This window comes from Mizuhopecten yessoensis, unplaced genomic scaffold (assembly GCF_002113885.1).
Source record: "Mizuhopecten yessoensis strain PY_sf001 unplaced genomic scaffold, ASM211388v2 scaffold1379, whole genome shotgun sequence".
NCBI classification, from domain to species: Eukaryota; Metazoa; Mollusca; class Bivalvia; order Pectinida; family Pectinidae; genus Mizuhopecten; species Mizuhopecten yessoensis.
This window is the reverse complement of record NW_018404017.1, coordinates 1,011,533-1,028,370: the sequence shown is the minus strand read 5'-3', so window position 1 is coordinate 1,028,370 and position 16,838 is coordinate 1,011,533. Positions and strand designations below refer to the sequence as shown.

Here is a 16,838-nt window from a genome sequence, read left to right as displayed (position 1 = left end):
TAGAAAAAAAACTGCGCAAAAATGCATGAATTAATCACCCATACAATGTAGTGAACAGCGTTACTCTGCTCTGCCTAGATCTGTTGCTGACTTGACACTCGCAAGTACTTGATATTATCTATAGAAAACAGACTGTAATAACTAATACCCTAGTCAATGACATAAGTCGGCTCTTTCCGTAACTCAAACTTGACTTGGCACAATTCAGTATCTCCAATCAGAAGACATTCTATTGTATGACATAACTCTGTTCTACTTGGAATTGGAGCTGGCTCAGCAAATGCACGGCTGCCTCTTGTTCCAGTGTAATAGTGGCTGGAGCCTCTATCACGCACGTGTCATTGGTAGCTGCCTGCACGGCTGCCACAGTTTCCTCGTGAGCTACAGCCTCCACAGCTATCATGTCAGCCTCTGCAACGCTCACCTCATCCTTGTGCATCTTGGCCATGTGAATATCGACCCCTGTCTTGTAAAGGAAGCCACGGTTGCAGAAATGACAGTAATATCTTATCTTCTCGAAGTTACCCAGCTGCCGTTTGTCGTTGTGTTCAACGTCCAGATGATTTCGCAACGACCAAAGCTTACCGTACGTATTCCCACAGATTTTGCACACGAATCGTTTTTCAACTTTTGTGTTTTCGTTGCCCGGATGATTCTTTGTAATGTGATCAATCAGAGTTTTCTGAAACACAAACTTTTCTGGACAAAATTCGCATCGCCAGGGCTTAAATTCCGGATGTATATCAACATGCCTTCTGTACAATGAGCGGCTACTAAATGTTTCCCCGCAGTATTTACAGGGATAGAAGTTCCGGCCAGCATGATGAACATCAATGTGGTGGGTCAACTGATAAGGCTTAGAATACACCTTGTTGCAATACTGGCACTGGCGATTTTTCAATTGCCTTTTTACCTTGTTGGGGTTATGCACCAGTTTCAAGTGCATGGTCAAAGAAAAGTTACTGGCAAGTTCTTTCCCACAGAGATGACAGACAACCTCCTTTTTCCTCGTAGTGGAATGCACCGACTCAATATGCCTTTTCATACCCTCCTCTGAAGCGACCATCTTTTGACAAATTCGACATTTGAAAGGATCAGGATTTTCATGCATTCGCAAGTGATCTCGTAGACGGTGGGGTCGTTTGAACACTTTGCCGCAGATATGGCAGACCATCTCCTTATTCTTCTTGTGTCCCTCCATGTGCATTCGCAGACCCTGTTCAGTGACACAAGTTTTTGTGCACATTGTGCATCTGTACGCTTCTATCATCGTGGTGCAGTGTGTGACCAAGTGCATTTCTACCTTTTTCCTCTCCTTGATGATTTTGTTGCATATTGGACAGACATAGGGTGTATCAAGTAGTGCCCTCTTAGGATAATGGCCTTTGACATGAAGATTAAGTTTGTCTGCAGACATCAAAACATCATTGCATATGTTGCATCTGAAGTTGTCTTTAATATGATTAATACAGTGGTGGAGGAAATCATTTCTGCACGTAAATACTCGGTTACAAGACGTGCACAAATAGTTCCCGTAGTTAGATGCTTTGTGCGTTTCCTCCATGTGGTAAAGAAGATAGCTATAGGAGATGAAAGACATGCTGCACACTGGACATCTATAGTTTCTGATTTTATGCGCTAGCCTCATGTGCTTCATCAATGCTGCATCGGTCTTCATTGGCTTACAACATAATTCACAGCATTTCAACTCTTGAAGTTGTCTCTTCCAAACATTCATATCCTCAGTGGAAGGCAGGGCACACACTGTTTCATCATTCTCATTCACACTTTTATCTCCTTCACCTTCACGATTGCCTGCTCCCTCAGACAAAGTAGAACTTGTTCCTTCATCCTCATTATCTGAATGCTTTGTTCTCTCTTGGTCATATAGCAGTTTTGCTGAAAATTCCACTCCAATAGCTTTCATATGGGACAGAGCTTGGGGTGCCAGAAGGTTGTGGAAGGTTCCTATGTGATTGAGGATGAGATTAGCTTTGGTAAAACGCTCCCCACAAAGGGTACATTCCCATTTGCCAACTTGTTTTGGATGAGTGATGTGATGCATCTCCTGTATATTCTTGGAATTAGATGCTGCATGACAAACTTTGCAAGTATATCTGGGCTGATCTATTTCATTTGATAAATGGATTTTCGTCTTCTTTGTAGGTAAACCACTGCCAATACCAACTCTCTCCAGGAGCTTTGTGCGAAGCATAGACAGGTCATCCGCAGGTTTATTTGGCTCTTCACTACCAAAGATAGCCAGGTTTCCTGGCTGATTGTCTGCTAGAGAACATCCATGCATGGAGACCTCTACCTGGTACTTCTGCACGCTCTCGTTGTCCTCATCTTCCTTACACTCACCATCAATACCAATAGGAACAGATGGTTTTATTTCCTGGAAAGAAAAGGAAACTTTCTGTTTTAACAAAGAGGTGTCAACCTTCTTGATCTCTTGCAAACGGCCTTTACTATCAAGCAGGTAGGTTATGGGGTATCGACCATACAAGTACAGAATGATCAGTTTTGGATTAGCATCTTTCTTTATGATGATAAGCGGTATCTGTTTTGCAGTTATCCCTGGGTGATCTTTGGCAATGTGGAATTCAGCTGACTTGTTCACATAGTCCCTACCACACAGCACACAGAGGAAGGGTCGATGGAGCCGGTACTGATCTTGCAGATCTTCATTCTCTTTGCCTTTCTCTGGCATTGTCTGGCAGACGTGGAAACGTGACCACAGGTCTCTCAGATCATGCATTAACCTAAAGTGCTGCAGTGCTCGTTTCCGGCAAGTTGTAACATGATTACACCTTAAACAGGCCCATGGTTTTGACTGAATTCTTGGTGTCTCTGGTGAGGGTTCATTTGGGTCAATTTTTTGGAATGTAGTCAAAATTTTTTCAGACACTTCTTTATTTCCAGGATGATCAAGGGAAAATACGTCAATGTGGGATGGAACAAAATCCTTGTTTTGTTTATTTTGGGCTGCAGTCTTCTTTGGAGTGGAATAGCCTGCAAAAGAGGAATATGATTTGTCTTTGTCAGGTCCTATGCCCTTCCTGGTCCTGAGATTTAGTCGTAATGCAGATCTTGTGCTTTTACGACGCGATTTTGGTTGAGCAGACTCAGCAATCAGGTCAACTTCTGTGTCAGAGCTAGGCTCCACGTTTTTTACCTTTGCCTCCCGTTTCCTCCTGCCAACTCTGACAGCCACAGGTTTAGGTTGGACAACATTTTCTCCTGAAGACCTTGGTGATGAAGCCGCCTTCACAGGAACAGCTTTCTTCCTCCTGGACGTTGATTGAACCAGTGGTACAAAGGGAGCAAACTCTGTGGAAAGATAACCGTTTTGTAAACATATGTAAAGCTTTATTTTGTGGCTGATTTTTACAGAGAAATATGCATGTATACAACATCATAATGTACCTATTCAAGGTGGATTACAAGGAAAGATATAAATCGCTTTATAGTTTTCCTATTGAACATTAATTCATTGTTAATGCTATCCTTTTTTAAATTAGCTCCAAAGCAGATATGATATTAATCAAATAAAATTAATAACTGATTAACACTTTTTGTCAATTATTTTAGGTTTCTCAATATCTTGAATCAATCAATGGGAAAATGACAATCACTGTAATTAAACTCTACGTACAGCGTTGTTGTAACACTTAATAACTGTAATTAAACTCTACGTGCAGCGTTGTTGTAACCCTTGGGAACTGTAATTAAACTCTACGTACAGCGCTGTTGTAACACTTGATAACTGTAATTAAACTCGACGTACAGGGTTGTTGTGACCCTTGATAACTGTAATTAAACACTACGTACAGCGTTGTTGTAACACTTAATAACTGTAATTAAACTCTACGTACAGAGTTGTTGTAACCCTTGATAACTGTAATGAAACTCTACGTACAGTGTTGTTGTAACCCTTGATAACTGAAATTAAACTCTACGTACAGCGTTGTTGTATCCCTTGATAACTGTAATTAAACTCGACGTCCAGTGTTGTTGTAACCCTTGATAACTGTAATGAAACTCTACGTACAGTGTTGTTGTAACCCTTGATAACTGTAATTCAACTCTACGTACAGTGTTGTTGTAACACTTGATAACTGTAATTAAACTCTATGTACAGCGTTGTTGTAACCCTTGGTAACCGTAATTAAACTCTACGTACAGCGGTGTTGTAACACTTGATAACTGTAATTCAACTCTACGTACAGCGTTGTTGTAACCCTTGGTAACTGTAATTAAACTCTACGTACAGCGTTTGTGTAACCCTTGATAACTGTAATTAAACTCTACGTACAGCGTTGTTGTAACCCTTGGTAACTGTAATTAAACTCTACGTACAGCGTTGGTATAACCCTTGATAACTGTAATTAAACTCTACGTACAGAGTTGTTGTAACCCTTGATAACTGAAATTAAACTCTACGTACAGCGTTGTTGTAACACTTGATAACTGTAATTAAACTCTACGTACAGCGTTGTTGTAACCCTTGATAACTGTAATGAAACTCTACGTACAGTGTTGTTGTAACACTTGATAACTGTAATTAAACTCTACGTACAGCGTTGTTGTACCCCTTGATAACTGTAATTAAACTCTACGTACAGTGTTGTTGTAACCCTTGATAACTGTAATTAAAATCTATGTACAGTGTTGTTGTAACCCTTGATAACTGTAATTAAAATCTATGTACAGTGTTGTTGTAACCCTTGATAACTGTAATTAAACTAAACGTACAGTGTTGTTGTAACCCTTGATAACTGTAATTAAACTCTACGTACAGCGTTGTTGTAACCCTTGATAACTGTAATTAAACTCAACGTACAGTGTTGTTGTAACCCTTGATAACTGTAATTAAACTCTATGTACAGTGTTGTTGCAACCCTTGATAACTGTAATTAAACTCTACGTACAGCGTTGTTGTAACCCTTGATAACTGTAATTAAACTCTACTTACAGCGTTGTTGTAACCCTTGATAACTGTAATTAAACTCTATGTACAGCGTTGTTGTAACCCTTGATAACTGTAATTAAACTCAACGTACAGTGTTGTTGTAACCCTTGATAACTGTAATTAAACTGTACGTACAGCGTTGTTGTAACCCTTGATATCTGTAATTAAACTCTACTTACAGCGTTGTTGTAACACTTGATAACTGTAATTAAACTCTACGTACAGCGTTGATGTAACCCTTGATAACTGTAATTAAACTCTATGTCCAGCGTTGTTGTAACCCTTGATAACTGTAATTAACCTCTACGTACAGCGTTGTTGTAACCCTTGATAACTGTAATCAAACTCTACGTACAGCGTTGTTGTAACCCTTGATAACTGTAATTAAACTCTACGTACAGCGTTGTTGTAACCCTTGACAGAACACTTTAAAGGACAAGACATATATCTATCTGTATATCAGAGAAAGTGGTATATAAGAACCTTGAATTATTATTATATTTACAAAACAAAGTTCATATTTTTTAACTTAACAAGAGGCCAGAAGCGCCTGTATTACTTGCATATTTCTTTTGTTATTTGAACCTGGATCTATGGGGTGCGACATACTTCCTCCATCAATTGAGTGGTCTCATAGATCAAGGATGCTTTGTAGCAACCTTAGTTGTAATTTGTATACATGTGTATATAGTTTGAGAGTTGGCAGATGTCAATAATTTCCGTGTCTTGACCTTGGAACTTGGCAAATGTCAATCACTTCTGTGTCTTGACCTTAGAACTAAGTCCCCAAGAATGAGATCAAATCACTGATATGACCCAGGGACAATGTCTTTGGAAGGTAAAATTACCTAATTTTGTCCCCTAGTGGAGAGTTAAAGCCTTCATATTTATATATCATATATAAGATTTGATAACCTTGTGCTACTAATGTTAATTAATGTGTATAGGGAGTTACCTGCAGTTCCATGCTCATCTGTTTTGTGATCCATCAGCTCTCTATCACCAGCACTGCAAAGTGATAAAATCTATAATTTCAAATAGGTATAGTATATTCAGCTTTCAGTATGTACTCAGAAATATCTGGGAAAAAAATGTGTGTATACTTTACATCTACAGATTTGCAGTTGTCTCTGAAGTGTATCTTTCATACAAAGCAGTGTACAGCTAGTTATTTGTTAGCATATATATAGTCTAGGAGGAGATAACGTTTAAAGGCATACTGTCAAATTTACCCCTTTTGGCCCTGCCCACCTGTCCCCTGGGGGGTCAGGGAATTCATTTGTACAATCTAGAATCCCCTTCCCCTAAGGATGCTTCCTGATAAATTTGGTTGAAATCTGCCCAGTGGTTTCAAAAGAACTATACCTTGCCCAAACACTTTACCCTGTGGAACTTTGCCCAAAAACTTTAACCAATTACAACAGACTTGTGTTTGGGACCAATAATGAGCAAATATGTCCAATTTGTTGCTAAGGAGCCTCCAAGCAATTGCTGTAACCATATTACAATGTAAAATCAATTAACAGTTGAGTTAAACACCAAAACACAGCTTGCCCAAAAAAATTAACTTAGTTGGACGGCGACACCGTGGGTACTGCTATAGCACTCCTATTCTTCGAATAGAAGAGCTAAAAATGAGATAAATGCCTACCTTTCTTTGCTTGAGTAGTTGTGGTCAATCTGAGTGGAGGGTTCTTTGTCTGTGATAGAAAAAAAAAACCATTTGATACAGTTTAAATATTATCATCAAACTTGATGTAGTGTACATAGTGCAGGAACACAAACTATACCATGTCTGGGGGGGAAAGGGGATTTATCACTGTCAGTATTAGTAATTTAAATATGTGCAGTATTCACACTGCTTATTTCATCATTTATGAGTACTTCTTTTAACTCATTCAACCCTGAAGACACATCTTAACTCTTCCAATTCAAATGTTGGAATAGTTAATTATGAAACTTCATTGGCGAGTGAGTTAAACAAGTTGTCAATATTAAAAAGATACAGCATCCAGGAATTTTATTTTGTGTTAGAAGCTACATGTAATGAAAAGTTGGTATTACAGTATTCATGGGGGATCCAATTTCTCTTTTTTCACAGCAACTGCGAAATTGTATAGCCAACGAATATCATTACCATGTTTTTTTCCTAAGTGAATATATACAGACTCAAAACAATTCACAGACATGGTTACCCGTTTACAGCCGAATAAACTTAAACCAGATGTCCATGATAAGGCAATGTCAATACCAATTTGATTTGTTACCAAATCTGAGTTGTTTGTTCTATTCCGACGTACATGCGTTTATTGAAAGATTAACAAAACTCATGCATGAATTGGGCATGTCTGCGATTATGTGGTTCTCCTGTGCTTATCTAATATACCTGTAGACTGGTGGTTACAAAAATAGTCAGTGACTGCAAAATTTTGACTTGACAATGTTACGTGAAATATATTCCTCCCAAAATGACTTGAGTGTACATCATAATCTGCTTATATTATGATTGATTGAATGGTTTTTATCTACTCTGTGCTGTGAATTTAAGAAAGCAATGTTATATGCATGCTACAATATGCTGCTTACTTTTCCATTACCTATAGCTTATGTGAGGCAAACCAGTCGGCCAACCTTGACTGTAGGTCTAGCGTACGAGTACATGTAGAAAATTCATATATAGTGCTTTCAAAAAATCTTGTGTTTGAACTTGTATACATTTCTACAAAGTTTAATCTTATTTTTTTACACTGCTCAAGAGCTGCTTCTTACATCACACGAAAACATCTAGCAATGTTACACATTTCATCGCGAATGTCATTTCTTCCGTATTCTTGATACTATTTCAATATTTTATTACCATAATTACTTTAAGAGGGTGTCTGCATGATCCTGAAAATTCAAGTAATCAGCAACATTAAGGTAAAGTAAGATATAAAGGCCAAGTCTATTTTGAACATTAACAGGAATTAAAAACTAAGGGGCGGAATAGGTCAACATGTTACCCGCCCCTTAACTCCCTGACTGCCTGCAGTATTAGAGTGCAATTGCGTGAAATGTCTTTATGACTTTTGACAGCTGACTTCACTGATTAGGCATACTGTGGCTTGTTTTCAACAGTTTAGAATTGAGACACCAGTCATTTACACTCTTTGCTTGACAACGGAAACAGATGTTTTCGAAAACTTGTAAAAGAAGTTTTCAATTCCTGTTTGTGTTCAAAATAAACTTAGCCATTATTATTCCGCCCAAACTGATGACTCTTATTCCGAAGAGTAAGATATACACACTACTTACTATAAGAGAAACAAAATTGTGAAAAGGTCTTGAGGATTTCCCAATTTTTGTCCACAAATGCTGCCCCTCTGTTTGAGCAATGAGCCACCAGTTGCTGAGACTTGGAATCAGTCAGCATGGCAAACCATGCTACTTTATCGTCTTCATAATCAGTCTAATATAAAACAATATATATACTGAAATCAAACATCAGGAATCACTTTGAGGGGAAAATCGTATCTTACAAATTTTATGAATTAGTATATTTAAAATAATAAAGATAGGTCATTAAACAACATGACAAATCATTCTACCTCAACATCCTCATCATCACGCCAATATAAAACAAATAGATAAAAAAAACAGTGTTTCTGGACTATGGTATCTTTTGCCATGTTTTATGGCGATTATAGGCCGCATCCCCTAGACAAATAGTGCTTATTTCCCAAAATGTAAAATTAATGAGAAATATTTTCCCAATATCAATAAATAGGCAAACAGGTATTCTGAAATCATGTAGGAACAAACTGCTTTAAAATTTAAGTAGAAAGAACACTTGGAAGATTGAGTATTTCATATACAGCTGTTTTTACAATGTCGTCGGATCAACAATTTTCCAGGATCTGCTGCCACACTATTCAGTTAACTACCTCAGTTGTATCTTTGTTCAGCAGAGACATATTTAGTTGTTCCTTAGTAAAGCCTTGCAGTTGCAGTGCTGGCATCAGCATCTTAAGCTCTAACTCAGCTTTAAGGCCTTCCTGTCGCATCAAGGCAGCTTCCTCTTGTTTTTTCACTATCTTCTCCAGTACTGTATAACATCTGAAACCAGCAGTTATTGTAAATTACATCTCAGACAGGCTACCAGCCCCTTATTGCAAATAACATCTCAGACAGGCTACCAGCCCCTTATTGTAAATAACAATCTCAGACAGGCTACCAGCCCCTTATCGTAAATAACATCTTAGACAGGCTACCAGCCCCTAAATAACATCTTAGACAGGCTACCAGCCCCTGTATAGATAATATCTTTGACAGTCTACCAGCCCATGTAGATAATATCTTAGACAGTCTACCAGCCCCTGTAAATAACATCTCAGACAGGCTACCAGCAGTTATTGTAAACCACATCTTAGACAGGCTACCAGCCCCTAAATAACATCTGACAGGCTACCAGCAGTTATTGTAAACCACATATTAGACAGGCTACCCAGCAGATATTGTAAATAACATCTTAGACAGGCTACCACCCTTATTGTAAATAACATCTTAGACAGGCTACCAACCCCTGTAAATACCATCTTAGACAGGCTACCAGCCCCTTATTGTAAATAACACCTTAGACAGGCTACCAACACCTGTAAATACCATCTTAGACAGGCTACCAGCAGTTATTGTAAACCACATATTAGACAGGCTACCCAGCAGATATTGTAAATAACATCTTAGACAGGCTACCAGCCCCTGTAAATAACATCTTAGACAGGCTACCAGCACCTGTAAATAACATCTTAGACAGGCTACCAGCCCCTGTAAATAACATCTTAGACAGGCTACCAGCACCTGTAAATAACATCTCAGACAGGCTACCAGCCCCTGTAAATAACATCTTAGACAGGCTACCAGCACCTGTAAATAACATCTCAGACAGGCTACCAGCAGTTATTGAAAACAACATCTTAGACAGGCTACCAGACCCTGTATATAACATCTTAGACAGGCTACCAGACCCTATAAATAACATCTTATGTAGGCTACCAGCCCCTTATTGTAAATAACATCTTAGACAGGATACCAACCCCTGTAAATACCATCTTAGACGGGCTACCAGCCCCTTATTGTAAATAACACCTTAGACAGGCTACCAACACCTGTAAATACCATCTTAGACAGGCTACCAGACCCTTATTGTAAATACCTTCTTAGACAGGCTACCAGCCCCTTATTGTAAATAACATCTCAGACAGGCTACCAGCCCCTTATTGTAAATAACAATCTCAGACAGGCTACCAGCCCCTTATCGTAAATAACATCTTAGACAGGCTACCAGCCCCTAAATAACATCTTAGACAGGCTACCAGCCCCTGTAGATAATATCTTTGACAGTCTACCAGCCCCTGTAGATAATATCTTAGACAGTCTACCAGCCCCTGTAAATAACATCTCAGACAGGCTACCAGCAGTTATTGTAAACCACATCTTAGACAGGTTACCAGCCCCTAAATAACATCTGACAGGCTACCAGCAGTTATTGTAAACCACATATTAGACAGGCTACCCAGCAGATATTGTAAATAACATCTTAGACAGGCTACCACCCTTATTGTAAATAACATCTTAGACAGGCTACCAACCCCTGTAAATACCATCTTAGACAGGCTACCAGCCCCTTATTGTAAATAACACCTTAGACAGGCTACCAACACCTGTAAATACCATCTTAGACAGGCTACCAGCAGTTATTGTAAACCACATATTAGACAGGCTACCCAGCAGATATTGTAAATAACATCTTAGACAGGCTACCAGCCCCTGTAAATAACATCTTAGACAGGCTACCAGCACCTGTAAATAACATCTTAGACAGGCTACCAGCCCCTGTAAATAACATCTTAGACAGGCTACCAGCACCTGTAAATAACATCTCAGACAGGCTACCAGCCCCTGTAAATAACATCTTAGACAGGCTACCAGCACCTGTAAATAACATCTTAGACAGGCTACCAGCCCCTGTAAATAACATCTTAGACAGGCTACCAGCACCTGTAAATAACATCTCAGACAGGCTACCAGCCCCTGTAAATAACATCTTAGACAGGCTACCAGCACCTGTAAATAACATCTCAGACAGGCTACCAGCAGTTATTGAAAACAACATCTTAGACAGGCTACCAGACCCTGTATATAACATCTTAGACAGGCTACCAGACCCTATAAATAACATCTTATGTAGGCTACCAGCCCCTTATTGTAAATAACATCTTAGACAGGATACCAACCCCTGTAAATACCATCTTAGACGGGCTACCAGCCCCTTATTGTAAATAACACCTTAGACAGGCTACCAACACCTGTAAATACCATCTTAGACAGGCTACCAGACCCTTATTGTAAATACCTTCTTAGACAGGCTACCAGCCCCTTATTGTAAATAACATCTCAGACAGGCTACCAGCCCCTTATTGTAAATAACAATCTCAGACAGGCTACCAGCCCCTTATCGTAAATAACATCTTAGACAGGCTACCAGCCCCTAAATAACATCTTAGACAGGCTACCAGCCCCTGTAGATAATATCTTTGACAGTCTACCAGCCCCTGTAGATAATATCTTAGACAGTCTACCAGCCCCTGTAAATAACATCTCAGACAGGCTACCAGCAGTTATTGTAAACCACATCTTAGACAGGTTACCAGCCCCTAAATAACATCTGACAGGCTACCAGCAGTTATTGTAAACCACATATTAGACAGGCTACCCAGCAGATATTGTAAATAACATCTTAGACAGGCTACCACCCTTATTGTAAATAACATCTTAGACAGGCTACCAACCCCTGTAAATACCATCTTAGACAGGCTACCAGCCCCTTATTGTAAATAACACCTTAGACAGGCTACCAACACCTGTAAATACCATCTTAGACAGGCTACCAGCAGTTATTGTAAACCACATATTAGACAGGCTACCCAGCAGATATTGTAAATAACATCTTAGACAGGCTACCAGCCCCTGTAAATAACATCTTAGACAGGCTACCAGCACCTGTAAATAACATCTTAGACAGGCTACCAGCCCCTGTAAATAACATCTTAGACAGGCTACCAGCACCTGTAAATAACATCTCAGACAGGCTACCAGCCCCTGTAAATAACATCTTAGACAGGCTACCAGCACCTGTAAATAACATCTTAGACAGGCTACCAGCCCCTGTAAATAACATCTTAGACAGGCTACCAGCACCTGTAAATAACATCTCAGACAGGCTACCAGCCCCTGTAAATAACATCTTAGACAGGCTACCAGCACCTGTAAATAACATCTCAGACAGGCTACCAGCAGTTATTGAAAACAACATCTTAGACAGCCTACCAGACCCTGTATATAACATCTTAGACAGGCTACCAGACCCTATAAATAACATCTTATGTAGGCTACCAGCCCCTTATTGTAAATAACATCTTAGACAGGATACCAACCCCTGTAAATACCATCTTAGACGGGCTACCAGCCCCTTATTGTAAATAACACCTTAGACAGGCTACCAACACCTGTAAATACCATCTTAGACAGGCTACCAGACCCTTATTGTAAATACCTTCTTAGACAGGCTACCAGCCCCTTATTGTAAATAACATCTCAGACAGGCTACCAGCCCCTTATTGTAAATAACAATCTCAGACAGGCTACCAGCCCTTAAATAACACTGTAAATAACATCTTAGACAGGCTACCAGCCCCTTATTGTAAATAACATCTTAGACAGGCTACCAGCCCCTAAATAACATATTAGACAGGCTACCAGCCCCTAAATAACATTGTAAATAACATCTTAGACAGGCTACCAGACCCTTATTGTATATAACATCTTAGACAGGCTACCAGCCCCTAAATAACATTGTAAATAACATCTTAGACAGGCTACCAGCCCCTTATTGTAAATAACATCTTAGACAGGCTACCAGCCCCTAAATAACATCTTAGACAGGCTACCAGCCCCTAAGTTCTTATGAAGAATTTCTCAACTATTTTACTACATGTACTAGCTTATCTCCCCCTAGTTTAGAACTTGGAAATCAGACATCCAAGTGATCAAAATTATTAGGGTTTTTTTCTTCTAAATAATTCAATATTCTAGAGACATATCTTAATCTCATTAAATATCCAACAAGGACTAAATAGGCTGTATCCCACTCATTGTATTAGTGTCATCTATCAAACTGTTAAGAAAATATACCGGTATATTTGAACCCTGTTACCTTGAATGAATGTCAAAATGTAGTTTTAAATGTCATTTTTTGTTCTATTTCACTTTTCAAAACCTTAATGATAAAACCAGCTTATCAGAAAAGAGGATTTCACTATTGACAATTGTGAGTTGATGAACATATTTGTTATCATGATCCAGAGTTGAAATGTTGGAACACAAAAAAGATATCTGACTGAAAAATAGGCAATACTTATGAAAGTGTACAAAAATATGGCAATAAGAAGACGACCTAATTATAAGTTAGTATCAAATATTACCACAGGATCTATTTTTTTCAGGACAACATATTCAATCTACTGTATAGTCCGAATTATTCTGACGTTTTATCGACTTTTTTCATATCTGTCTGTCGTCATTAATCGACGACAGACCGATATGAAAAAAGTTGATAAAACGTCAGAATAATTCGGACTATCTACTGTAGTGCAGTACTCAGTTACCTGTTACAGACAAAACTGTCATCACAGTCAGTAAACTGGCAGTTTGGCACCTTCTTGTGTAGAACATCAGCCACCCTCGTCTGACCACTCACACAACTGGTTACCGGCCATCTGTTCTGTCCTTCCAGCAAGTTAGAGCACTGACAAAGGACACAGGCGCCCAATGAGGTGGAATCCTCGTCGCTCTGACCAGCAGTGGGAGACTCCTCCCATTCCATGATCTGAAGAAGCATACATAACCCTCCGTTAGAAATACAAGAAGCATTCATAATACAGATGTATTTCACTCATTATTGCACACCCATGTATATTCCGTCTTTGCGTATTGCAGAGTTATCTTCTCTTGTTTGCAGGTAGTGATTGTTACGTCATTGGTTTGTGTGAGAAAATTACATTGTTTTCTCAAAAATTTATGATGTTACTCTCACAAAGAAATGACATAACAATCAATACCTGCTCACAAGAGAAGATAACTCTGCAATACGAAAAGACTGAATATAACCATCAGAACAGACCACCATGCATGCAACTCCGGAGACAGGTTACAGTAAGTTGCCACATCGCCAGTCATTCCTTTCATCTTTCTGTTGGTTCAAAAATGTGTCTAATAACACAATTATACAAAATTATTAAACTGTACATACATGTATATATATATACATAATTACTTTTAATTTTCTAAAAAAGAAAAGTTCTGATAACACTATTTTCCACATCAGCTGAACTGATCCACATGGAGCAATTTTGTTTCACTTAAATTACTTAAATTAATAAATTATTACATCTTAAAGGAGCATATATACATGTGAAACAAAACCCACTTACATTTCAAACTTTAAATGTTTTGAATACACAAATTTCCAAATTAATTAATCTTAATCAATAGCACTGCTGTCGCTATTTCACATCAAAATTCCTGATTTTTGGTTGGGTAATTTTTTGTGTGTTTTTTTTTCAGAATCAAAGTAACTTTCAGAAATTGTCCTGTAGTTCCGCTTTTATTTGTTAGTTACACAACTTCAGCAGTCAAAATGACCCCTGGTACCTAGTAGGACGTATCAGTTAATAATTAATTAATTAAAACAAGTAGCCACAGAACTTCATTTTCTGATTGTGACTTAAGAATGCAATTTCACTAAAACAGCCTTATTAATGTTGATTTCATCTTGGAATTGAGATAACTTCCCAATGTGTTTAACTATGAGCCATTGCTTTCAGGTTGTTAGCAATGTTCTAGATTCAAAGCCGTTGATTTTTTCTTGTTTGATATATATACTTTACTGAAGCATGATAAATTTTGAAATCAATTATTATTTTGAAAACTCCATTTCTAGTATAGAATCTATGACACAATATCGAAATGAAAGTTGATCCGTATAGAAGTCCAGATAGTATTGGGTATTTCAATGACAACCCTGATCCATAAAAAAGGTAATTTTTAGCAATCATTTTTTTTTAATCTTTTGATAAAATTAAGTTTCAGAACACGGAAAACAATATTCCTTTAAGATAATATGAGTACTTTTTTAACAAGAATTATAAAAAAGTTTAAATGTGTTCCTAGGACACTGAGGAGATTGAAAGAAAGTCTTGGAAGGGAGGCAACTCCTATAAATTTCAGTACTACCACGTCAGGGCGCGGTGGTAGGACCCGATTGTAACAGATTAATTTGGAATGTATGGAATGCACAAACTTGCTGATGCTTAATTTACATCAACATTACCATGCACATTGGAGAATTCGCTTTTTTTCGAACTGTCATGTTTTGTAAGTGTCACAACAGATTTAGGAGACCCGTTTTTACTTTGAAGGGAAGTAACGTTACTGCTTGACCTCTCAATATATTTCAGATCTCAGCCTAGGCCTATTACGGCGACGTGAAATGGAGGTCCATGTGATCATTTCATAAAGAGAAGCAATGCATGTATTCATACAATATCACATTTGCAAGCAATCGACATGAAATACGACTACAGACATACATACTCTAGTTTCAGAATTATCGATGATCGATTCAACAATGTCGGCCATTTTGTACAAACCGAGTCTGACCCACAAAAGGCAGTCGGTGCTGTATGATGCCAACTCCCACACAAAATATCTAAAGCGTTATGCCTTCATAAGAGTAATAGAAAAACAGCACATGTAAACTTTCGACAGACTTTTTCATGATGTAACGCAATGACAATAGTGTGAAATATACCGAACTAATGCCTGTTTCCCAGCCTTTGGACGTTCCGGTCTGAACGCGCAATTTCGCTTCCTGTTTCTGGTACACATGGAATTTCTTGACACGATATATTAGTCCGGTGTGTATCGCTTAAGCGCACCAAAATTCGTTAGATGCCTGTTACGCGTTTCAATGCTTTGTTCTAGCGACTTGCTACAGTTGTATCAGGTCTTGACTCTATAATATATGTAATATCATCTATCAATACAACATGTTATTGTATTAAATACATTCAGTATGTTTTTACATTTTTTTTTGTCAACAGAGATTACTGTCACCGGTACTACCATCCATGCAGTTCACTCAACTTATTCTTTTACGCACCAGTCCTCACTTTTCTTTTCAGACATAACCTACTACCTTCTAACATGCGCAGACGTGCACACTTCATATAATACTCGCAAGAGGTTGTAACACCTACTGTTGCAGTATGGATAGATACTCACTCGTCGGCCGTTTTCGTTTAAACGGTTGAACCGGTCGGACCACAGTTGTTCGTTTATTAAATAAAGTCGGACCTAGTATATGATGCTGTTTTAGGGGAGCCTTATCAAAGCCTTGCAAGGAGTGGCGTCAGACAGCTGCGCTGTCTCTCACTGGGACCGGGCCTGAGCAGGACCGGGGCTGGTGAGGACCGTCAAGATAGGATAACTCGTCCGGACTTGGAGCATGATATAACAGTTGGATATCTTATAACTACATTTTATAGTGTATACGGTCCTCATCTGGGACATTCTTATCAGGAAATAGCGTAGATATTTTTCATTTATAAACTAAAGGAAGATAATGTTCAGTGTATATGGTCATTTAAATGGTTGTATTAATTGAGGAAATAGAACCAGTCCAAGAGAGTAATAAAGATGGTTTAGAGATACAAAGTAAACTATATTTATAGTATTTTATCTTTGTATTCCACGATATAGTGTATAC

General features: G+C 38.5%; 1 protein-coding gene across 1 annotated transcript; it reads right to left on the bottom strand.

Annotated features, from left to right (window-relative positions):
* Positions 1 to 209: 209 nt before the first annotated feature.
* On the bottom strand, positions 210 to 15,946 carry LOC110460780 (zinc finger protein 808-like). Its single transcript, XM_021513928.1, has 7 exons — positions 15,882 to 15,946; positions 13,678 to 13,898; positions 8,899 to 9,070; positions 8,270 to 8,423; positions 6,627 to 6,675; positions 5,931 to 5,983; positions 210 to 3,333 (listed from the first exon to the last, which is right to left on the bottom strand). Exons 2-7 carry the CDS (start codon positions 13,893 to 13,895, stop codon positions 230 to 232), a joined length of 3,750 nt encoding a protein of 1,249 aa, XP_021369603.1. The 5' UTR covers positions 13,896 to 13,898; positions 15,882 to 15,946; the 3' UTR covers positions 210 to 229.
* Between the last annotated feature and the right edge of the window lie 892 nt (positions 15,947 to 16,838).

What these genes read in the sequence shown, in the direction of transcription:
- LOC110460780 (XM_021513928.1), bottom strand. Translation starts at nt 13,895, where the DNA reads ATGGAATGGGAGGAGTCTCCCACTGCTGGTCAGAGCGACGAGGATTCC. An exon ending in TGAACAAAGATACAACTGAG is followed by an intron (nt 8,424 to 8,898) that starts GTAGTTAACTGA and finishes GTTTTATATTAG; the next exon opens with ACTGATTATGAAGACGATAA. An exon ending in AGATGAGCATGGAACTGCAG is followed by an intron (nt 3,334 to 5,930) that starts GTAACTCCCTAT and finishes ATCTTTCCACAG; the next exon opens with AGTTTGCTCCCTTTGTACCA.